The sequence below is a fragment of the Sus scrofa genome, chromosome 5 (genome assembly GCF_000003025.6).
Source record: "Sus scrofa isolate TJ Tabasco breed Duroc chromosome 5, Sscrofa11.1, whole genome shotgun sequence".
NCBI lineage: Eukaryota > Metazoa > Chordata > Mammalia > Artiodactyla > Suidae > Sus > Sus scrofa.
The window spans coordinates 26,531,340-26,556,504 of NC_010447.5; the positions used below are offsets into that span (position 1 = coordinate 26,531,340).

The window sequence follows — 25,165 nt, forward strand, 5'->3', positions numbered from 1 at the left end:
TATCATTGAACCTCAAATTCTACAAGCCCCACTAACAATCTCTGAGCTTCCAGAGCAGACAGCTTGGGACTATCACCTGAGGAAAGCTTCCAGCATGGAAAAGTGAAATTTAATAACAAAGTAGGAACAAAAGCTGAGAAGAAAAAGACTTTACAAGAATAAATACTTCTAAATAGAGGGGGGCAGGAGAATACTCAGAAAACAAAAATAGCACACAGAAATTAAAAGGACAATAAAAGATATAAAATTTTATACAGGTTTGCATAATAAAGGTGAAGAAATCTGTGTTCCCCCCCAAAGGAAAAAAAAAAAAAAAAAACTAGAGCAAAAGGACAGAGAAAAAATAGAAAACTATTAGGAGACAAGTTCAGGAGGTCAAATGGCCAAAGAGTAGGAGATCCAAAAATTGAGAGAGGAGGAAAAAAATAAGACAGGACAAAAAGATAAGAATATACATTAAATACAAAATGAAAGTAAAGTTTTCTTTGAAAACTTAAATCTAAGCTTGAGAAGATTCACTCAGTAATTAAGACACAAAACCTAGATATGTATTGGCAATATATTTAAAGTTAAAAAAAAAAAAAACTATGCTAAAAGGATTCAGATACTCCACTCCTCTCACCACCCCACCACATCGAAACAAAACAAAAAACAACAAACCAAAAAAAAGAGAGAGAGAGAAGCAAAGAAAAATTACCTAGAGCTAGGAAAAGAACAATCCTGGATGTAAACACAGACCATCTGGGGTTCTGAAGCTGTGCTCCTGCACACTATATGCTAATGCATTCATTAGGCAAAATGTAAACTACTGGTAACAACAGTAGTTGTTGATAAAGAGCTCGTATAAAAATAAAGAAAAACAAGGTCATCTAATAAAAACAGATAAAATACATGAAAATGTAATTAATAAAAACATTAATAAAAATGTAATTAATTGGTCAATAAACCAATAAAATATCATCCTTAATAATACTTGCAAATTGAAACAGGTGAAATTGACAAAGATTACATAGAATGATAAATCTCAGGAACTTCAGATTGGCCCGGCCAAATGTTGACAAGGGTGTGAAAATCCCCTGTTGGATGGGAATGTGAATTGGGATGTTTGCAACTTAACGATATCTATCAAAATGCATACATTTTAACATGTTTAATATTAATAAAAATCCTATGACTATATTAGATCATTTTAATTTTATTAGTGCTTCATTTATACTTTCCAAATATCCTAAAATGAACACAAATCATTTTATAGTTAAAAACACCATTTCCAAAACACACAATATTTTAAAATTTAAGTCATTTGAACTAGTAATTCCATTACTGCAAACTAGCCTAATAAACACATACGAGGAAAAGCAATTGCACCTATAAACGTTCACTATAGTATTATTCTTACCCGAAAAGAAAATCAACAGCTCTAATACCCAATTTATAGTGTGTTTAAATAAATATTTTCACAGGAAAGATGAAGAAATGCTCATAATATAATAAAGGAAAAAACCTATGGATACAGAATATTCCTAATATTATCATATGAAAAATATTTGAGTTAATGATACATGGGTAGGATTACAGGTGTTTTAAAGTTTCTTCTTTATATATCTATTTATTTACTGACTTATTTTTTCACGGCACCTGTGGCATATGGAAGTTCCTAGGCCAGGGATTGAATCCAAGCCACAGCTATGACCTATGCCACAGCTGTGGCAATGCCCAATTCTTAACCCAGTGTGCCAGGCCAACGATCAAACCCATGCTGCCACAGAGACAATGCTAGACTCTTAACCCACTGCACCACTGTGGGAACTCCTCAAGGTGCTTCTTTATATATTTATATATTTTCCAAATTTTCTCTAACAATGGTGTAGGACACTATGTTCTCAAAAATGTAAACATTATTTTAAAAAAACACTAAATTTGAAAAGGTTGTAAACTGAAAATATACAATGAATGTGACCAAGCTTTAGGAGTTATCTAAGGTTTTCAAACATATCAATTTCAAACATATCAAGAAATATTAAATTGGCAAAGAGATTGATGAATAATTCAAATAACAGAAAATGAAAATAGTAAAAATTATCCAATCACTAGAAAAAATATAAATCAAAATATTAATAAGAGACTATGTCAGGACCTTCTAATTTAACAAAGATATTTATCGGTAGTCAATATTTTCAGAGTGGTGAGATGGGAAGTTTTATATCCCTCTGTGAGGGAATAAAAAGTAACTCAACAATATGTATAAATATCCCTTTGGCAGATACTTGTCATTTTCATCAACATTTATCTTTCTATACTCCTCTCTGTATTGAAATGGGCTGGAAGCTCAGCTACTAGGTTTCTCAGACTTTCTTGCCAGCTGATTTCTTGTCAGATTCTGCCAATGGAAGTGCGGCGGCAACGAAGATGTATGCTTACTTCTCCCTTAAAAGAACCTGCTGCAAAGAACATAGTTGACTGATGGCCTCCAGAAACCCCACCTGTGGATCCATCATAGGGTCTCAGCAAGGACACATTTTCTCTGGGCTGGTACCAGTCAGTGACTGAGTATGGCAGGAACACAAGATGCTGGGCTTTTTGCCCACAGTGGGACTCTCTCCACTGGCAAACTTCGCTCAAGACTCCAATTTGCCATGGCCGAGACTTTTTCAAAACCAGGCTGAAGTTTGGGGTTTTTCCTACTCAAGCCTCCTTCCTTCCTTCTCTTCTTTCACAGGTGTCAACCCTTCATCATGGTCTGAAGACTCACCTCATCTACTCCTGCTCCCTCCCTTTTCATATTTTAAAAGTGTTTTCCCCAGTAAGCTTCTTGCACATTGAATTCTGTCTCGGAATCTATTTCTTGGATGAAGGCACTCATAAGAACGAAAGAGGCTATCTATTTTGTTTCTGGCTTCTGGCTTCAGAAGTGCTAAGGGAGGCTTGTGTGTATGTCTGTGGACTTCGGCAGCATGAGCAGAGTCTAGCAGTGCTGGCAGCATTCAGCCTTCTGGGCTCTTGCAATACCATGAGGGAATCTGGTCCAGGCTTCCTGTTCATTGGCAGTGGAAGCAATTCCTAGGTCAGCAGCAGTGCTGCAGCAATCTCAACAGCAAATACCGCAAATGAGGAGCCCTGGGTAACTCAGCTTTTCATTCTCCCACCAACAGGGGCAGTGACAGCTTTCTGCACTTAACCATCTGGATAGTAATATCACTACTCCCTTTTCCCTTCTCCAACTCTTTCAACACTTTTGCAACCAATTTCTTATTATAAACCATCTCAATGTGATTTCCTTTTTCCTGACAGAATGCTGAATGATACAAACCTAATCATTTCATTCTTTTAACCTCAAAAGTTCTCGTTTGTGTTAACTATGGAAGGAAATTTAAAACAAAATGCATTAATAAAGACATGTAATTAATTGATAACTAATTAATATTAAAAATAAAAATTTTTGCACAAAAAATTTATATTAGTAATAACAAACAAAAAAGTCTCAAAGAAATCTAAAAACAGAATTTCTTAAGCTACTAATCTCCAAAATTTATAAATACCTTCTGCAGCTCAATACCGAAAAAACAAATAACCCCATTAAAAAATGTCCAGAAGATCTAAACAGACAATTCTCCAAAGAGGACATTACAGATGGACAAAAAAACACATGAAAAGTTTAACATCACTAATTATTAGAGAAATGCAAATCAAAACCACTATGAGGTACCACCTTACACTGGCCAGAATGGCCATCATCAAAATATCTACAAACAATAAATGCTGCAGAGGGTGTGGAGAAAAGGGAACTCTATGACACTGTTGGTGGGAATGTAAATTGGTGCAGCCACTGTGGAAAATAGTATGGAGATGCCTCAGAAAACTAAAAATAGAACTACCATTTGATCCAGCAATCCCACTCCTGGGCATCTATCCAGAGAAAACCATGACTCAAAAAGATACATGTACTCTACTGTTCATTGCAGCACTATATACAATAGCCAAGACACAGAAACCACCTAAATGTCCATCGACAGAGGATTGGATAAAGATGTGGTACATATACACAATGGAATATTACTCAGCCATTAAAAGGAAAGAAATAAGGGCATTTGCAGCAACATGGATGGACCTAGAAATTATCATGCTAACTGAAGTCAGTCAGACGATGAGACACCAACATCATATGCTATCACTTAAATACAGAATCCAAAAAAAAAAAAAAACAAAGGACACAATGAACTTCTTTGCAGAACAGATACTGACTTATAGACTCTAAAAAACATGGTTTCCAAAGGAGACAGGTTGTGGGGGGGGGGGAAGGGAGATGGGCTGAAAGTTTTGGAGGGAAATGCTATAAAATCAGGTCATGATGATCACTGTTCAACTATAAATGTAATAAAGTTCATTGAGTAATTAAAAAATAAAATGAACAAAATGTATTAATAAAAACATGTAATTGATAACTAGTTAATATTAAAAGTAAACAAAAATTCTTGCACAAAAGTTTTTATATTAGTATTAACAAACAAAAAAGGCTCAAATAAATCTAAAAACAGGGAATTTCTTAAGTAATTTAGGGTATGTGACTACAATAATTTTTTTACCCATCAATTAAAATATATTTTTATGGACAGTATTTATTCATTTATTTTCTTATTTATTTTTTGGCCACCCCACAGCTTATAGAGTTTCCAGCCAGGGATCAGATCTGAGCCGCAGTGGTGACCCAAGCCATAGCTGTGGCAACACTGGATCCGGAACCCAGTGTGCTGGCCGGGCATTGAACCTGCATCCCAGTGCTCCAAAGATGCCACCAGCCCCATTGTACCACAGTGGGAACTCCTAGTTTTTAGATATATAAGTAAATACACATCATTTACTACCAATTATACCACTAAGTGGTGGGGTGGGGATATAAAGTTGAATATGTACTTATCACATGACCCATGGAATTCTATTCTTAAAAACATACCCTGGGGAAATTCTGCATATGTGAACCAAAATTCATGCACAGCAATGTCCAAAGTAGCATTGGCAATAACAGCCAACAACTGGAAAAACTCAAACGCCCATCAATAGTAAAAAATACATCACATTATATTCATACAACGAACTCCTATGTCACAAACTGGATGACTTTCAAGAAAAAAAATGTTGAGGGAAGAAGCAAATCACACTAAAAATAATGCTGAAAACAGGATTCCAATTTTACAAAATTAAAAACCAGACAAAAGAATATTCTATTGTTTAGGCAAAATAAGTCAGGAAATGAGAACCTCTGTGGAAGGAGGAATTGTAATCAGGGGGAGGGTGTAATCATAAAGAACCTTGCCGGAAGGTGAAAATATTCTGTTGGTTGGTATTTACATAGTTGCTTGCCTTATCATTGTTACTTTGAATATACGTATGTTTTATGCACTATTCTGTACACATGAGCTATCTTAAAATTAAAAAGAGAAGAAAAAAAATCAAGATATGAAAGGATAAACTCCAGAAAACTTTGTCTGCATAATTTAAAGCAGAATCACCAGCTCAGACCAGCATAGTCTCTCACTTACCTAGTCCATGTCAATAAATGTATGAATAATTAAATAAACACTAAGCTCTCAAATATGTTTAATGTGTTTATAATTTAAACCAGACCAAAAATATGCCCACATGCTACCTAATAATGTCTATGTGCAAGAATTATGGGTAATTTGACTTCTCTTGATATTTTTTCTTTTCTACCAAAGATTCTCACACAAACATGTATTACTTTGAAATTCAATAAAATGAATTTTAAAATGTATTGGTAAAAGTCCAAAATAGAGTCAGTTTATGTTATTGCCATTTTTCTTTCTTTTAGGACATTAATCCAATTGTTTTCATAAACAATGTCCTTGAAACACTATGAATTATAAATCGGGGTTATAAATTATAAATTTGGGGTACATCATAGACAGCTGCAGACCAGCCCAAGAGAACCTAGTAATATCCTAACTAAATTGGATCAAGCAATTTTAACTAGCATTCTGAATATGGCCCTAAGGAATTTGCCCCACCCACCTCTCCTAGCAAATTGTACACCACAACGTTACTTGCTTTTTGTCCTTCAGACACAGTGATCTTGTCTTAGTTCCAGAGCATTTTATTCCTTCATGTCTCAGCACCGTAGCACAGGCTACTGATCTGCCTGCATGCTCAACCCTCCGTCTGCTTAACTTTCACTCCCTATCCAGAATTTAAGTGTCTCTCCCCCAGAAAAGACTTCCCTCATTTCCTTCCACTCATTTTACAGTTTATATATTATTATCTCTAAACACTTTAATACCATTTGTAATTAGATATTTATTTGTTTGATTATCAGATGTTTTTCTTGCCAATTATATGGTAAGCTCCATAAGGCATGGACCATGCCTATTTTGGTCACTTATTTATCTCCAGAACTTAACCTAAAGCCCAACATGTAGCAGATACTCAACACATATTTTGTTTACTGGATAGTTGGTTGGAGAAATGAATGAGCTATCAAATGAACCAACAAACAAATGAAAATCTACCAAAAAAATATAAATAAATAAATAAATGGCTGCTCTTTCACCTAGGTTTTGGACTTAAAATCCCACTTTAAATTTGTTTTTCTTCAAAAAAGTTTCATTTAATCAAAGTTCCAACTCAAATCAGTAATCTAATATGACAATGAGAATAACATATATGCAATCTTAGCTGATTAAATGAACTTTTCCAAAAAAAATTTGTGTGTATGTATAACTCTCATCTGTGTATGTCTTTCACGCTAAATACAGATCCTCCACCAACCAAAACATTTAATGACTCATTTTCTTTGGGTTTGGTTTGAATGTGACGGGTAAAGGAAGAAAAAGCGAGAAAACATATTAGCCTTCTAAGATTAATGACTAAGTTTTTCTGCTGGGAACTTGGAGTCCTAAACTGAAATATTTCCTCTCTGATCCCCAATATCTGAAGCTCTACCTAATGTAATTGCTTCCAAGGGGAAATACTGCTTATACTTTTTGACTAGCTGTCACAATGCTCTGAGTTAATCACTACTCTCCTCCCAAAATGCCCAGCTCAAAACAAATGTGAGAATTCAGGACATAATCTCTGTGGAGGTTTGAGCAGTAAGCTTATTTGTCTCTGTGTAAGGGACTCTTAGTTCCCAAAGCTCACATGATTTTATTAAGCAGGTGACAATATTTTCTCATTTTTAGATATGTCATTTTTCAAATACAAATAAATGCTTCAGATATCTACAATGTTTCTACATCATGTTAAAAAAAAAAAAAACAGTAACGCAATTCTCCATTTGGTTGCTCTTGAGAGCAGAGTGCTACTGCACTTATACTTATTCTGTTCTTCACTTCCACTCAGTTAATGGAACAGTAGCCATCTCCTACTCTTACCTGTTCTGTAATGACCCACTCTCTTCCTTACATACCCTGTTCTATGCACATCATCCTTGCTACTCCTCATTGTCCCCAGGCATGCTCCCACTTGAGGGCAATCATACTTATTGCTGCTCTCTCTGCTTGGAACATCCCTCCCCCAATATTTTCATGGCTGGCTCCATTGGAAACTTAAGATCTTACTCACAGTCTTTATTTAAAATTACAATCCCTCTTGAACATGTCTTACGCCTCTTTCTTCCTTTTTTTTTCCCACAGAATTTCTACTATAAAACTGTTTCACTTTTCTTTTTTATCTATTTTCCCATTTCTGACAGAAACTCCATAAGGACAGAATTTATGCCTCCTATATATGTACTGCTACATTCTCAGTCCCTCTTGTGGGCACTTGAAAATTACTGAGTAAAACAAAAATTCCAACAGAATTATCCAATCTAAATATTTCTCTGAAAACTACCAATATACTCTAGGAGTCTAGGAGTCTTGGTTCCCAGAAAGGGAACGTTTTTACCAGGGACAACAGTAAGAGTCCTGCTAAATACACAGCTGCAACGGTTGTCTGGCCAGCCCCACAGACCAGCAAGAAAATCAAGGAGTTAAATACTGATGAGGTAAATGACCTCTATGATCATGAGGAAGAGGGCAACTGATGTGTACTGGGGAAGGGAGGCATAGGTTAGGCTCTCAGATGATCCACTGGGGCATTTCTTAACATCCCAATGCTAGTTATAACTATAAATTTGTAGATATGACAACCCCAGGGTTAAGAACATGATAATCCAGGGCTCAGAACCCACAGGGGCTTCTGACAGAGCAGACATGCTGCATGAAGAAGAGAGGACTCTAAAATGGTTAGGGAAGTGGGATGGTAATGAGTGTCAATAATGACCTTGCACCAACTGCATTAGTGGCCCCAGCATTCCTCCTCAAGTAGGTTTCCTTGGAGATTATAACCAACCAGAATCTTTGATAAGCTATGCCTGGATAGTGTACACTTAAGCAAGAAGCAAGCAGATCTCAAGGGTATGACAGGTGGACAGCAGAGGAATATAGCTGTTGGCTCCTCCTTGTTATCAGCAGTGTGACTTTCCTACACTTGCTGTGAATGTTAGTGGATTATAATTCACAGCCCCTCCCCTGTTTAGATATTCACTCTCTGCTAAAGAGAAGCCACTTCCCCAGGAAGGCTACTCTGGGTAATAGATCAATAGCCAATGATGAAGAAATATAAGCATAGAAGAAGCTATTTATTTCACCTCAAGGAGGGATCAACTCTGTGGAGAAATTTATGTTTCTGAGCCTCCCCATAGGACCTAACCAGGCTATTCTCCAGCTGACACTCTATTTGTGCTTAGCTTTTATCTCCAACTCTATTCTGCTGCACTTGCTCCAATCTCCTCAGAGCATTCCTTTTATAAATCACATAAATAAGAATTCCTGACTTGGCCTTGCTTTTAGACAAACTTACCTAAGACACATGGCATATGCAAATCATCTCCAAAAGAATTCTAAATATAGGCTTTAAAAATTCTCACCAATATGATTCCAATGAACATTAGCTCACAAAATTTTTAAAAATCATGAAACCCTAAAATAAAATATTAGGAGAGTCATCAGGAAGAAATCATAAAAATTTCATAAAACGGAAGCATCAAGTTTTATATACATATGAGATTTGATATATAATGTATAAAAATAAATATAAACAAAATAAAGAACAAAAATATATTAAAAGAAAGCCATATCAGACACAACCTAGAATAGATTTACAAGGAGATCCTGCTGAATAGCATTGAGAACTATGTCTAGATATTCATGTCGCAACAGAAGAAAGGGTGGGGGAAGAAACTGTAACTGCAATGTATACATGTAAGGATAACCTGACCCCCTTGCTGTACAGTGGGAAAATAAAAAAAAATTAAAAAAAGAACAAAAAACAGAGGAGCAAAGAGTAAAAATAGTAAAATGATAAATGTAAACTTAAAAAAAAAAAAAGACAAGCCAATTGGCAAGAAAAAATGATTTTTTATAGCAAGCAACAGATGAAATTAAAACCCAATATACACAGTAAAGAGTAGATTAGACTCAAAAGAACACAGAATTAGTGTGTTAAGAAAAAAATATCTGAATAAATATCCCATAATATAGTACAGAAAGATTTGAAGGTAGAAAATGTAGAATAAAAGTTGAAATATAAGGAGAACATTCACCTAAGCAGATTTCTCATTCAGTAGATCCAAGGGTATAGAAGCAATATTTCAAGAAATAATGCCTGAAATTTTGTCAAAGTTCATGAAAGACACCAATCCACAGAATCAGGAAGTCAATTGAATCCCAAATAGTGTAAACAAAAAGAAATCCACTACTAGATATTTACATTGTTACATGGAACAAGATTTTCTAGTTTTGAATCCTCCTCCCAACAGTTACTAGATAGGCAACTTGGGCCAAATAATTTACCCTTTGCCATTTTCTGACTTATAAAGTAGGTTTTAATACCCATAAAACTCTCAGAAGAGAGCTGTGGGTTTTTTAAATTCACCTGTATTATTTTATCTTGAATGCTTGCACAGTGATCTGGATTAGAGAAGATTTCTTATGAATTATCTCACAATAAAAAATAAAAATAAGTGAATAGGCCTCCATTGCCCAAAGCCTTACTCATGATGAAAAACATGTGGGCTGTGGGAGATAAAGACTCTACTCTTAAAGAGTGCACAAGACATTCAAAAGCTCTGGGGTCCAAGACAGAAGCAGTCATTTCTGCAAGAAGCCTGGGTCAAATCTACATGCTGATCTTGGAGGGTCTCCCAGAGAGGCAGGAGGCAACTAGAGCTTACCCTGGGGACAAAGACATAGGTGGAAGCCATTTGGGGGAGTTTGTTCTACTGGCAAGCACTAATATGGAATCTTTCCCTAGTTTTTTAGCAAGGGGCCTGGCCTCACCCACTAGCCTGTCAGGCCCAGAACTGGGCCGCCTCAGGCCAACCAATTATCTGGGCAGAGACACAGCTCCACCCACCAGCAGGTAAGCTGCCTTAACCCTCCTGAGCCCACAGCTATCCCTGAACATAAGGGACTAGGCCCAGAACCCCCAGAGCTCTGCAGGCAGAAACCCTGGGACTCAGCTCTGCCCATCAGTGAGCCAACACCAGCCCCAGGACCACTGTATCCCCACAGCACACTCAGGCCAACACCAGCTCTAAAACACCTTCGGACCCTGAGCCAGCTGCCCCAAGGATTAGATTTTGCCCTGTAGCAGGTGAGCACAAGCTTTGAGACATGCTGAACTGCCCAGCCAGCTGAATGAGGAATAGACTTTGCTCACCAATAGGCCAACACCAGCCCTAGGACTCCCAGGCTCCTGCAGTCAGAGATCCAGGGACGGGCTCAGCCCACCAGTGGGCTGGCACTAGCCTCGGGATACCCAGGGCCCTGGTCCTGCCCACTGGCAGGCTGACATCAGTTCTGGGAATCCCCAGGCCTCAGCCACACCCACAAGCAGGGCAGCACCAGCATGAGATACCTTGGACTCTTAGCATATGGCCCTGGGATCCACTGAGGCTCACTAATGGGCCAACACCATTTCTTGGTCCACCTGGAACCCAGGTCAGGAACCAGCCCCACATACCAGCTGGCTGATACTAGATGCAGGAACCCTGGCCTTGCAATCACCCATCCCAGAACCCATCTCTGCCCATCAGCAAGCCAACAGTAGCTCCGGTACCCCAAAAGCTTCCACTGCCAGCTGCCTCACAAGTCAACTTCACTAGCCAGCAGCCAGCAGCCTCCACATAAGACAGGGCCTGGCAACAAACCAGACCATGGACCAGCCACATCTACCAGCCTGACCACAACAGAAGGACCTATGCAGTCTAAACAGGAGGCACCACAGCTCTGGTGATCAGAGGGAAGTATGTTGTTGAGGCACATACATCTCCTACAAAAGGCAACTTCTCCAAGTTTCCTAAAAACAACCCACATACCAGATACATAGAAATAAAAATGTCAAAACAAGGTGACAGAGGAACATGTTCCAAATGGAGAATAATTGTAGTGCAGAAGTTCTCCCACAAAAGTAAGAGTTCTGAGCCCCATGTCAGGTTCCACAGCCTAAGGGTCTTGCACTGGGAAGATGAACCCCCAGAGTATTTGGCTTTGAAGCCTGGCAGGGTTTAATTTCAGGAGTCCCAAAGGACCAGGGGAAATAGAGATTTTACCTTTAAGGGGCACACACAAAATCTCACATGCACTGGGACCCAGGGCAAAAGCAGTAATTTAATGGGGCCTGGGCCAGATCTATCTGATTATCTTGGATCTCCTGAAAAGGCAGGTGGTGGCTGTGGCCTCTATGTCTACCTAGGGTGAAACAGCTATATTTGGGGTTTTTCTACCATGCAGACATTGCTGCTGGTGGCTGCCATTATGAGATCCTCCCTCTAGTTCATTAGTGCAAAGACCTGGCACCACCCAGCAGCCTATAGGCACCAGTGCTGGGAGGGCTCAGACCAAACAACTGGTTGAAGATAGCGCGCACACACATACACACAACAGATAAGCTGCCTAAAATTTCATGAGCCCATAGCTGCCTCTAGACACAGTTCTGCCCCCCAGACTACCAAGACCCAGCTCCATCCACTAGTAGGCAGGCACCAGCCCCACCACCCCAGAAACCAGGAATACTGCCCTAACCTCTGGATTAGCCATGCCCACTGGAAGGACAGATACCAGAAATAAGAAGAGCACAGTCCCTCAGACTGAGGACCCAGCCCACTTAAAGCAGGCCTAACCCTACCCTGGGACAGTTGAGCCTTAGCTCTGCACAAGAGCAGGCCAACATAGGATTTGGGAGACCCTGGACCACAAATCCAACTGTTTCAAGATTCAGAACTGTGCATATCAGTAATCTGATACCAGGTCTGGGATCCCTGACTCTGTAGCCAGATCTAGGATTCTGCTCTATCTGCCAGTAGTCCAACACTAACTATAGGAACTGGCTTCATCAACTAGTTGGGAAGCAATAGCCCCAGAGTCTTCTGGATCCTGACTCTACCAATCAGTGGGCCAATATTAGACTCAGGCCCCCTGCGGTTGTTCAGTCATCTGCCTCATGATCAGGCCAGCAGGATCCATACAAGGCAGATCCTGGCAATCAACTGAGCTAGGTGCCAGCAAAGCCCACCAGACTGCCCATACAGTCAGTCCACCACAACAGAAGGCCCCATGCAGCCCTCTTAACAGGATACCCTAGAGAAAATAGCTTGGGTGTCAAGAGGTGAGTGTGTTCCTAGGACACAAAGATGTCTCCTATAGAAGGCCATTTCTCTAAGACCAAGAAGTAACTAGCCTACCACCTACACAGAAATAATATACAACATAGAAATAAATAGCAACTTAGATAAAATAAGATGACAGAGGAACATGTTTCAGACAAAGAAACAAGATAAAATTCCAGAAGAATTAAGTGAAGTGGAGATAGGAAATCTACCTGAGAAAGAGTTCAGAGTAATGATCATAAAAGTGATCAAGAACTCTGGAGAATGAATGCACAGAGCAAGAAGTTACGAGTTTTTAACAGAGTTAGAAACTATAAAGAACAACCAGAGATGAAGAATCTAACAACTGAAATTTTAAAAAATATACTAGAAGGAGTCAACAGTAAACTAATGATAAAAGGAACTGATCAGTGAGATGGAAGACAGATTAGTGGAAATGACTTCCATGAACAGAAAAAAGAATGAAAAGAAATTAGGATGTTTTAAGAGACTTCTGGGATAACACTGAGTGTGTACTAATACGCTCATTACAGGGATCCTAGAAGAAAAAGAAAGAGAAAAATGGGCTGAGGACATATTTAAAATACAGTAGTTAAAAACTTCCCTAACCTCAGAAAGGAAAGTCACCCAAGTCCAGGAAGCACAGAGTCTTATACAGGATGAACCCAAAAGGAACACACCATGACACACTGTAATTAAGATGATAAAAAGTAAAGGTAAAGGGAGAATATTAAAACCACAAAGATAAAAGCAACAAAAAACACACAAAGGAACTCTCATAAGGCTACTAGCTGATTTTTCAGGAGAAACCACAGGCCAGAAGGGAGTGGCATGATATATTTAAAATGACGAGTGAGGAAAACCTATAATCAAGAATATTCTACCCAGTAAGGCCTTTGTTCAGATTTAATGTACAGAGCAAAAGGTTTACAGACAGGCAAAAGCTAAAAGAATTCAGCACCACCAAACTAGCTTTATATCAAATGTTAAAGAAAACTCTGTGGTTGAAAAAGAAAAGGCCACAACTAGAAACAAGAAAACCATGAAATGAAAAAGCTCACCAGTAAAAGCAAACATATGGTAAAAGCAGGAAATCATCCAGACACAAAGCTAGTAGGGAGGTTGAAATACAACAGTAGTAAAATCATCTACAACCACAATAAGTAGTTAATACACACACACACAAAAAAAATAGATAGAAAATATATCAAAAACAGTAATCATGAATAGAGTAGAGCACAAATGCAGGGTTTTTAAATACATTTGAAATTAATCATATATAGATAGATAGGTAGATGGATAGATAGCTATATAAAAAGACTTCATGGTAATCACAAACCAAAAATCTATAATATATATACATATGCAAAAAAGAAAACAGAATCCAAACATAACAGTAAAGACAGTCATTAAATTACAAGAGAAGAGAACAAAAGAAGGGAAGAAAAAAGCCTGCAGAAACAAACCCAAAACAAATGAACAAAATAGCAGTAACCACTTAAATATAGATGATTACTTTAAATATAAACGAACTAAATGCTCCAACCAAGACAGAGTGGCTGAATGGATACAAAAACAAGACCCATATATATGCTATCTACAGCAGTCTCATTTCAGATATAGAGGCACAGAGGCTGAAAGTAAGAGGATGTAAAAAAGTAATCCATGCAAATGGAAAACCAATAATGTTGGAGTAGCAATACTAATATAGACAAAATAGACCACTAAATAAATATTGTTACAAGAGACAAAGAAGGACACTCATAATGATCAAGGGATCAATCCAAGAAGATATAACAATTACAAATATATATGCACCCAACATAGGAATATTTAAATATATTAGGCAAATATGAATAGACAATAAAGGAGAAATCAACAGTAACACAGAAATAGCATGGGACTTTAAATACCGCACTTGCATCAATGGATGGACCATCCAGGCAAAAATCAATGAGGAAACACTGGCCTTAAATGGCACATTAGACCAGCTGGACTTAATAATAAACATAGTGAATTCCATTTAAAAGCAGCAGAATACACATTCTTTTCAAGTACACATGGAACATTCTTCTGGATAGATCACATGATGGACCACAAATCAAGTCTTCGATAAATACAAGAAAATTGAAATCATGTCAAGCATCTTTCTAACCATAAAGCTAGGGACTAGAAATCAAATACAAGAACAAAACAAAAACAACAACAAAAAAAACAAGCAAACAAAAACACACAAAAATGGAGACTAAACAATATAGTAAAAAAGTACAAAACAACCAATGGGTCACTGAAGAAATCAAACAAAAAATTTAAAAATACATAGAGGCAAATGAAAATGAAAACATAAAGATCCAAAACTTATGGGATGCAGCAAAATCCATTCTAAGTAGGAAGTTTATAGCAATAAAATCTTACCTTAGGAAACAAGTAAAACGTGAATAAACCTAACTTTACACTTACAGAAACTAGAGAAAAAAGAACAATTAAAACCAAAAGTTAGTAGAAGGAAAGGAATTATAAAGACCATAGAAGAAATAAAAGAGAGACTTTAAAAAAAAAAGAAAAGATTAATGAAACTAAAAGCTGGTTCTTTAAAAATGTAAAACAAATTGATAAACCTTTAGCCAGATTCATCAAAAAAAAAAAAGGAAAGGGCCCAAATCAATAAAATCAGAAATGAAAAAGGAGAAATTACAACCAACACCACAGAAATACAAAGGATCATAAGAGACAACTATAAAAAACTACACGCCAATAAAATGAACAACCTAAAAGAAAAGGAAAAATTTTTGGAACGGTACAATCACCCAAGTCTGAATCAGCAAGAAATATAAAATATGAACAAACCAATTCCCAGTAATGAAATTGAGTAAGTAATTTTAAAACTCCCAACAAACAAAAGTCTAGGAGCAGATAACTTCACAAGTGAATTCTACCACACATTTAGAGAAAGGTTAACACCTCTTCTTCTCAAAGTACTTTAACAAATTGAAAAGGAAGAAATGGTTCTCAAACTCATTTTAGGAGGCCAGCATCATCCTGATACCAAAACCAAAGCTTCCACAAAAAAAGAAAACTACAGGCCAAAATCACTGATGAACATAGATGCAAAAATCCTCAAGAGAATATTAACAAACCATTTAAAAACACATTAAAAGGATCATACCTTCTGATCAAGTGGGATTTATCTCAGGGATGCAAGTTTGGTTCACAATCCACAAATCAGCCAATGCGATATACATTAACAAATGAATAAAAACATGTGATCATCTCAATACATTTTAAAAAAGCTTTTAACAAAATTCAACATCCATTCATGATAAAACTAGCCACAAAGTGGATATAGAAGAAATATACCATAATATAATAAAGGCTATATATGATAAATCCATAGCTGACATCACACTCAATGGCAAAAAGCTGAAAGCATTTTCTCTAAATCAGGAACAAGAAAAGGATACCCACTCTTGCCACTTTTCTTCAGCATAGTTTTGGAAGTCCTAGCCATAGGAACCAGAGGAGAAAAAGAAATAAAAGGAATTCAAATTAGAAAAGAAGAATGAAAAGGATCACTGCTCGTAGTTGACATGGTATTATATGTTTAAAATTCTAAAGATGCCACCAAAAAACTACTAGAGGTCATCAATGAATTCAGTAAAATTACAGGATACAAAATTAATATACAGAACTATGGTGCAGTTCTATACACTAACAATGAAATATCAGAAAGAGGAATTAAGAAAACAATCCCATTCACTGATACATTAAAAAGAATAAATGTAGAAATAAACCTACCTAAGGAAGTAAAAGACCTATATGTGGAAAACTATAAGACACTGATGAAATATACTGAAAACACAAACAGATGGAAAGATATACCATATTCCTGGATTGTAAGAATTAATATTGTTAAAATGAATGTATGACCCAAGGCAATCTACAGATTCAATGCATTCCCTGTCAAAATACCAATGGCATCTTTTACAGAACCAAAATGAAAAATTCTAAAACTTATATGGAAACACAAAAGGCCCTGAATAGCCAAAACAATCTGGAGCAAGAAGAATAGAACTGGAGGTATCATATTCTCTAACTTCAGATTATACTACAAAGCTATAGTCATCAAAACAGTATGGTCCTGACACAAAAACAGACATATCAATCAATCCAACAGAATAGAGAACTCAGAAATAAACCCATGCACTTATGTTCAAGCAATCTATGATAAAGGAGGCCAGTGTACACAATGAGGGAAAAATAGTCCCTTCAATGAGTGGGTGGGAAAACTGGACAGCTACAAGCAAAAGAATGGAATTAGATCATTTTCTCACATCATTAGTAAAAATAAGGATTAAAGACTAAATTTAGGACCTGAAACCAGAAAACTCCAAGAAGAAAATATAGGCAGAATGCTCTTTGACATAAATGATAGCAATATATTTATCTTCCAAGGCGAAGGAAACAAAAGCAAAAATAAGAAATGAGACCTGATTAAATTTAAAAATTTTGTATACCAAAGGAAGTCATCAACAAAAGACAACCTACTGAATTGGCAAAAAAAATTTTGCAAATAATATGATAGATAAGGACCAAAATATATAAACAGCTCATACAACTTGAGCAAAAGAACTGAATAGACATTTTCCCAAACAGGACATATAGATGGCCAACAGACATATGAAAAGATGCTCAACATCACTAATTATCAGGGAAAGGCAAATCAAAACCACAATGGCCATCATATAAAAGATCACAAATAACAAATGTTGGCAGGGATGTGGAGAAAAGGCAAGGCTGCACACTGTTGGTGGGAATGTAAATTGCTGAAGCCACTATGGAAAACAGGATGAAAGTTCCTCAAAAAACTAAAAATAGAACTACCATATAGTTCAGCACTCCTGGGTATATCACCAAAGAAGAAAAAAACACTAATTTGAAAATGTCAGATTCTCAATGTTCATATCAGCATTATTTATAATAGCCAAGATATGAAGCACCTAAGTATCTATTAACAAATAAATGAATAAAGAAGATGTGGGAGGCAGGTAGATATAGATATATACATATACATGTGTATGTATGTATGTATGTGTGTGGATATATATATATATATACATATATATATCCACATACAATAGAATACAATTCAGCCATAAAAAAGAATGAAATTTTTCCATTTGCAATAACATGGATGGACATGGAGGGTATTATGCTTAGTGAAGTAAGTTAGATAGAGAAAGACAAATAATGTGTGTTATGAAAATAAACAAATGAATATAAAAAAATCAAAACAGACTCATCAATATAGAGAACAAACTACTGATTAACAGTGGGGAGAGGAAAAATGGGGAGGGGAAAAATAGGGGTAGGGAATTAAGAGGTGCAAACTATTAGGTATAAAATAAGCCACAAGGATGTACTTATTGTACAGCACAGGGAACACAGCCAACGTTTTATAATACCTTTAAATGAATTCAATCTATAAAAAATTTGAATTACTATGTTGTATACCTTAAACTAATATAATATTGGAAATCAACTATACCTCAGTAAAAAGAAATACCTTAAACAACTTTATTAGTATTACCACTTTGGAAAACCATTTCACATAATCTGGGGAAGACAGAAGATAATACGCACGCCTGTGATCCAGAATTTTGCTCCTTGGAATGTGCTCTTAAGAAACCCTTGCACAAGTACACCAGGGAAGAAGTACAAGAATATTCATACGAGCATAGTTCATAAGGACAAGAAAATAGAAAATCAAATGTTCATGTATAAAAGGATAAATACATAAAGCTTGGTGACTTCATATAAAAGAAATGGGGAGCAACAGTAAAAAAAATTAATAAATTACAGCTATAGGTCATCAAGTGTAATGAACGTCAAAAATACATCTTTGGTCAAAATAGCATATTACAGAAAGATACTGTATAATACTATTATGTAAATTCAATAACAAAATTAAGCAGCATGCCATTTGGATGTATATAAATACATGGTAAAATTACAAATCAAAGCAAATAAATTACAATCACAAAATTTAGAATAGTGATTATCTTGCGTTAGGAGGCAAAGGAATGAAATTAGAGTGGCAGACACCGTGTCAAGAGAATTAGAAATGTTCCATATCTCAATTGGGCAGTGAGCACACTAATGTTAATTTTATGAGTATGTCCTAAAACACACATGTACATTACACTTATTAAGTGTACAATAGTTTAAACAAAAGGGGCATTTTGCATGGAAAATATAAAGGGAAGAAAGAAAGAAAAAGGAGGAGGAGGGAAGGAAGGAAAGAGGGAGAGGTGGAGAAATCTTTCCTAAACTCTTCCTTCGAAATATCCTTGGCAGGGTAGAAATGGATCAGCAAAACAACACAGAACTGTCTTCTATAATGTACTGGGTTTGGCACATTAAATAGGTTTTCTGAGACAATGTATAATCTCTTATGTTCATGAAAGTTTTTTTGGAAAAAAAGTAAGAAAAGATCTTAGATTTGGAATTAGCATAGAACATAACACAACTTAAAAGTTCTTAAAAGTAGCTTTAAAAAATTGTATTCAATATTCACTGTGGAGCAGCCTTCATGAATGATTCTTCCAGAGACCCCATCACATAACTTTGGAGATGAGAAAGCATCTTTATCACGAACCCTTGCTTTGCCAGATAACACCCACAATTACTATGAATTTCTCCTAGTTCTCTCAATTTTTCTTTTATAGGCTGGGAAGGTGCACTGGGGTGACCAGCCCCATCAATGGGGAGAGTATGGATGGTGTGTCTCCACTTATTAAGCCCAACACAGGGGGCCTGGCCCCAGAGGTTTGCAGCTTTTTGAAAGGTGAGTATTTAAAAAGCAGTTTTACAAAGCAGTTAGGTTCACCATTGTGAATTTGGACGCATGTACGCACACACACGCACACACACACATGCACACATACACTGTAGGGAAGAAACAGGATTGTGAAATATGAAGGACCTCTTCATAAACTTTATATTTTGAAAGACGACTCTTTTTGGTTTTAAACACAGCAGGAAAAGACATTGTCTTAACAGGCATCAATCCCTCACATCTTTTTCCCCATCCTGGTGTTCATGTCCCATGCCATGCAAATTAAATGCACATGTGTAACTATTTTAAGCGTTAAAAAATTCAAGGCAGTCTTAACTCTCTCTTCACCCAAAAATAAAACAAGAAAGTAAGTTGCTAGTCTCTGAACTTTACAGAGGAACGAGAACTGAATTATAAAATCACATTTCACAGAAAAATCTAAGACTTCTCAGGTTATGAATACTTGATTATGGTAGGGGCAGTCCAGAAATAGCCCATTTAATTTATTTGGAAAAGGTATTAATTCATTATACTGAGTCTTATGCTTAGCAGAGAGAATAGAAAGGGCATAATTTTGAGCTGTCAAGCTTAACATGAATATAAAAAACAACTACCATCACCCAGTTCTATGGCAGAATTGAGCCTGCTAAATATCACACCAGGATAGAATCCCAATTGTGGCCAAAGAGGTACTCTGGCAGGAAGAAATATGATTTCCAAAAAGCATTGAAAGGAAATTTACATGTATACATATTAAGATATGTATCATTAAAGATGCTTTCATTACAGGATGACTGCAGTTTGAAACTCATCTCTATTACATGTCAACTCAACACTATCTTAAAAATGGAAATGATAGGGAAAAGGCAAAGCCACAATTCCATACTTTCTGAAGAAGTGTGAACAGCCCTGGAAACAATTCATCATTCGTTCCCTATCGACACCATATTCAAACAATTTTCTCTGCATTTTTACTTAAAGGGAATTCCATGATGGACCCATATCTAGGAAGTTAACAGACCAGTGAAGACAGAATACAATAGTCTGTGTTGAAAGGACTATTGAGCTGAGAGTTGAAAAGGAAAGCAGAAGGGCTTACCTTTATGATGGTTTACACTGGATACGACTTTCCCCCACAAGGTTACAATAAAGATTATTATTAGCAGTTTTCCTTTTGTTGCTTTCTGTAAGTATCTCTTACTCATCCTGAAAATAAAGAAATAATAAAAATCCTAAGTATGCGAAACCATTGCTTTTCCATTGTAATTAAGTTACATTTAAAGCTTTCCATGATGCGTTAACACCTAAACACTGCAGTTTTTATATTTCAGATGTTGTTTGCTGTGTATAAATTATGAACAGAAAAAAAATTGAAGTTTTCCAAACAAAATACCTTGATATAATGCAAAAGATAAGAAAGGCCCTACCTCAGTCAGTCTTGATTTGCTGAACAATAGCCTCAATCAACTGGGAAACATTGCCATTTTTCTCTCCACAGAACTATACAGTCAACTGATTCACAAATCCAAGACACGGTTGTTGAATAATCTTTAAATAAGAGATTTATTTTACTTAAAAATAAATTCCTTCTTCAAGGCCAAGTCAAATGGTCAAAGTAAACAGTTTAGATAAAGTGTGTTTTATGAATTTCTGCACCAAATAAAGTCACTTCAAATCTGTTACTCCTAATGTGTTTTTTAAAAGGGACCTTACTGTACAAAACTACTACTGTATGCACACAGATGTTTCACTATTGTTGGTTTCCACCATCCTATACTTTATGAAAAGTAGAAGAAAAATGGAGAAAGTGGAATAAAAAATATCAAATTAATGTTTTCAAGTTAAAAGTACAAAACTCAGAAAACAAAGTGATATTATAAAATAACAACAGCTACCTATAGTAAGTTTAGCACCCACATTCTGTAGCACCTCATACAATATAATTTCAGTTGTTCTTGAGGACAAATTGAGGATGTTGGTGTGTCTATCCCCGTTTTGTAGATGATGAAATTTCCCTGAGGACATGTTTAATGATAGAGTAAAAAGTCAAACCCCAAATTGTCTAAATCTAAAATCTTTACATTCGGATCTGGTGTTGCTATGGCTGTGGTGAAGGACAGTGGCTACAGCTCCAATTTGACCCCTAGCCTGGGAACTTCCATATGCTATAGGTACAGCCCTAAAAAGCAAAATAAAATAAAATAAAATTTTAAAAAATAAAATATTTACATTAACCTCTACATAGCTAAGGAGTAAGCAGAATTTATATAAAATATATTTTATCTTCATTTACTTATGAGGGAGATAAAATATATATCTATCACCCTGTGCCTTCTCAGATTCAGATCCTATATGGAATTCCATTCTTGTCTGACCTATATTCTTGCCCTTTTTCTAGTACAAGTTCTTAAGGTCTCTTCCTGACCGAGCCTAATTCCTCTTCCTCTTAAAGTCTCTAAACTATCTTTATCCTTCACTTTCAAAACATTTCATTTCCAAAAATATGACTCAGTGGTGGCAATGATGGCTGTATATAATTCTGAAGAGGAGTCATTCATATCAATAAATGCCTAAAAAAATAAATTGATTCATAACGTATATTTAATAGAGATACACATGCTAATACTTCCTGGACTGGGGAAGTTAGGTGCAGTGATTCAGATGTTGAGGAGACTGTGCTGCATAATTAAAAACACAGACTCACTCCTGAGTCAGACTGTTTGGATTTGAGTCCTGGTTCTACTGGCTTCTAATTGCGTGATCTTGTGGGAGTTTTTGGATCACTTGACTCAATTTCTTCTTCTCTAATATGGGATAATTATATGAAAGTCCTGGCCCAAGGACTGGCACGTATAAGGCCTAATGACTATGAGATTGGAAAGTGTTCCGTCATTTGGATGTTTTGCTGTTCCTTAAGTGCACAAGAGGTCTGCCCCATGCATGAGATGATTGAAGGGAATTGGCCCGAACAGCTGCAAGTCCTCCATGGATCTCAGCCTCAGGGACAAATCAAGATAATGTACAAGAGGTGTTTGACCTTTCAGATTAGATTGCTTGATTTAAAATCTGGCTTCTTGCCAACTATCTGTATGACTTTGGATAAATTACTTAATGAGGGGTATTTCTGTTATAATTTAAATGAGGATAATAATATCTACCTCACAGTGTTGTTGGTATTAAAACTAAAGGAGGCAGTTCATGGAAAGAATTTAACACTATACATAGAAAATAATAAATGTTCAATAAATGTTAGCCATTATCATGGTCATTACTTGGTTAGACCAGCATTCCCTAATCTGTGCATTCTAAGAGGCATCAGTTCCATGGTATGTCAATACCATACTAGTGAAAAACAAAGGGCACAAATGGTTGTACAATTCTGGGTTCAACAAATCTAACCAGATTTATTTTCCAGAAACCTTCCTTCACAGTATACTACCAGGATTCTAATGTCATCAGGAAGCCTCTTAGAAAAATAATCTGGTTTAGTAGTTACTCTCAGTAAACCAAATGTGCATTTAAAATCTTCCATTCTACTGCCTCTGTGATTTTTTTTTCTTTTTTTGGCACTCTTACTACCAGTTTTGTTGAGAGATTCTACTTTTTTTACATTTTTGCAGCCATTCTACCCCCTCTTCTATATCCAATTCCTGCAACTGTATTGTACTGCATATCATTTAACAGAATGAACAGTTTAGCAAAATTCATCTGACAAGAAGAGCTGCTTAGCATAATTCTTGATAATAGCTTTCCCATAGCAAATGGCCTCTGCTACAAGGTCAATGACCCATTGTATTTTCCATACCATTGTGCACCCGCCAAATGGGATGACAGAACTGACAGCTGGTCAAACTGATAACTGGACATATGGAAACAGAAACACCCACAAAGTCACCAGGCTGTCAAACTAAAAGAGGAAGGAGAATGCAGGTCAATATTTGAAAGTCTGTAAAGACCCCTGCCTTCTCCCTCTCCTCCATCCCAACCCTCAGTCCAGTCAACTACCACAAACTGGCAATACTGCTTCCTGACTATCTCTTAATTGTACACACTTATTTCTATCCCCAATGCAATACTACAGTTCAGTCCACCAACAACACACAGTCTCCTAACTGGAATTCCTGCAGCCAATATTGCCATCCTCTGGAATAGGAGGGAGGGTCTGTGTCTTCCTTTTTCATGACTACTATTTGCACTATCTAGTACTTAGTAAGTGCCTGATAAATACTATTGACTTAGTGTAATGCATTCTCTATGCTGTATCCAAACATGTTACAGCTACACTATGGTCATCCTATGACCATAAGACACCCTCCATAGATTAAAATGTTCACACCATTCCCTTCTATGTTCAAGGGAAGAAAAAAGGCCATAACCATTAGCAGGGTAAAAAAAAAATCTGTATCAGTATCAGGGTTAAAAAAAAAAAAAACCTTTATTCTTTATATCTCTGATCTCATTTTATGCCACTCCTCCCCATCTCTCCCCCCACCTGCATTCATGGTTAATATTTTAAACCTACCAAATAGCCTCCATGACTCCCAGCTAAACCTCACCTCCATATCACATGAAATGTATCAGTCACCCACCCTCTGACCATTCACTCTTCAAAATGCTAACTTCTATTCATTGGGTCAGGGTCCAGGCTAGAATTCCTCCTGTGGGATCTAATCAAGACCACATTAAGCATCTTACTTTACACACACCAGGCACTCACCACACAGCGTTTTAATTTACAACTGACTTATCTCCATCCTTCACTTGCATATAAGATTCCTAAAGATAGGGACTGTGCACCATGCACCATACATTTGGAAATACCTGGCACAGGTTCAGCTTAATAATGATAAATGAGTATTCGTTGAATGCTGGTCATTTCACATCACAGAGCAAAATACATTGTGTAGTTGCCAACATGGAGGAAGTAAGTATGCCTCATACTTTTTTTTTTTTCCACTTTACAGCTGCATCTGAGGCACATGGGAGTTCCTAGGCCATGAGTTGAATTGGAGTTGCAGCTGCAGCCTGTGACACAGCCATGGCATCATATCTGATCCTCATCTGCAACCTACAATGCAGCTTGAAGCAATGCCTTAACCTGATGAGTGAGGCCAGGGATCAAACCTGCATCCTCACAGGAACAGTGTTGGGTCCTTAACCCATTAAGCCACAACAGAAACTCTACATCACACTACCTTAGGATGAAATTAGGAAAGGACACACAGGAAGAAGAAAATGACAAAGGAGTAGGAGAGGGGAAGACAAAAAAGGGCAAAGTGGACAAGAAGGAAAACAGAAGGGGAAAAAACCAATCAGTCATATATTTTATTCTATCTGCTTTTTAAATAACAACTAAGTTTGAGCAAACTGAAGGGTAATGGAGTGATGAAGGACAAAGGGGAAACCCAAAGAAGAAAATCCAAAGGAAAAAAGGTGAATGGTACACTTCTTCTTAACTTTGTATGAGAGCAGAGAAGGAGGGGGCCTTCACTCCTCATTCCATGTGCTCACCACCAGGTCTCAGTTTAAAAATCTCCACCCATCAATGACCAAATGCACCTTCAGAACTGTCACATCTATCTATAAAAAAGAGCAAAATTTAGGTGAGTTTTATAACAGCAAAAGCTGAGGGAAGAAGAAACTGGAAAGTGAAGGATAAATTCACA

At 36.8% G+C, this 25,165-nt stretch overlaps 1 protein-coding gene across 3 annotated transcripts in view; it reads right to left on the minus strand.

Moving 5' to 3' along the window:
* Positions 1-25,165, minus strand: part of FAM19A2 (family with sequence similarity 19 member A2, C-C motif chemokine like) — a 501,549-nt gene that overhangs the window by 139,371 nt on the left and 337,013 nt on the right. For all 3 annotated transcript variants that reach the window (XM_021091913.1, XM_021091914.1, XM_021091915.1), the window contains one exon: positions 20,599-20,705. In XM_021091913.1, the coding sequence (XP_020947572.1) occupies positions 20,599-20,704 (106 nt within the window). In that variant the 5' untranslated portion in view covers position 20,705. The remainder of the gene's footprint in view (positions 1-20,598; positions 20,706-25,165) is intronic.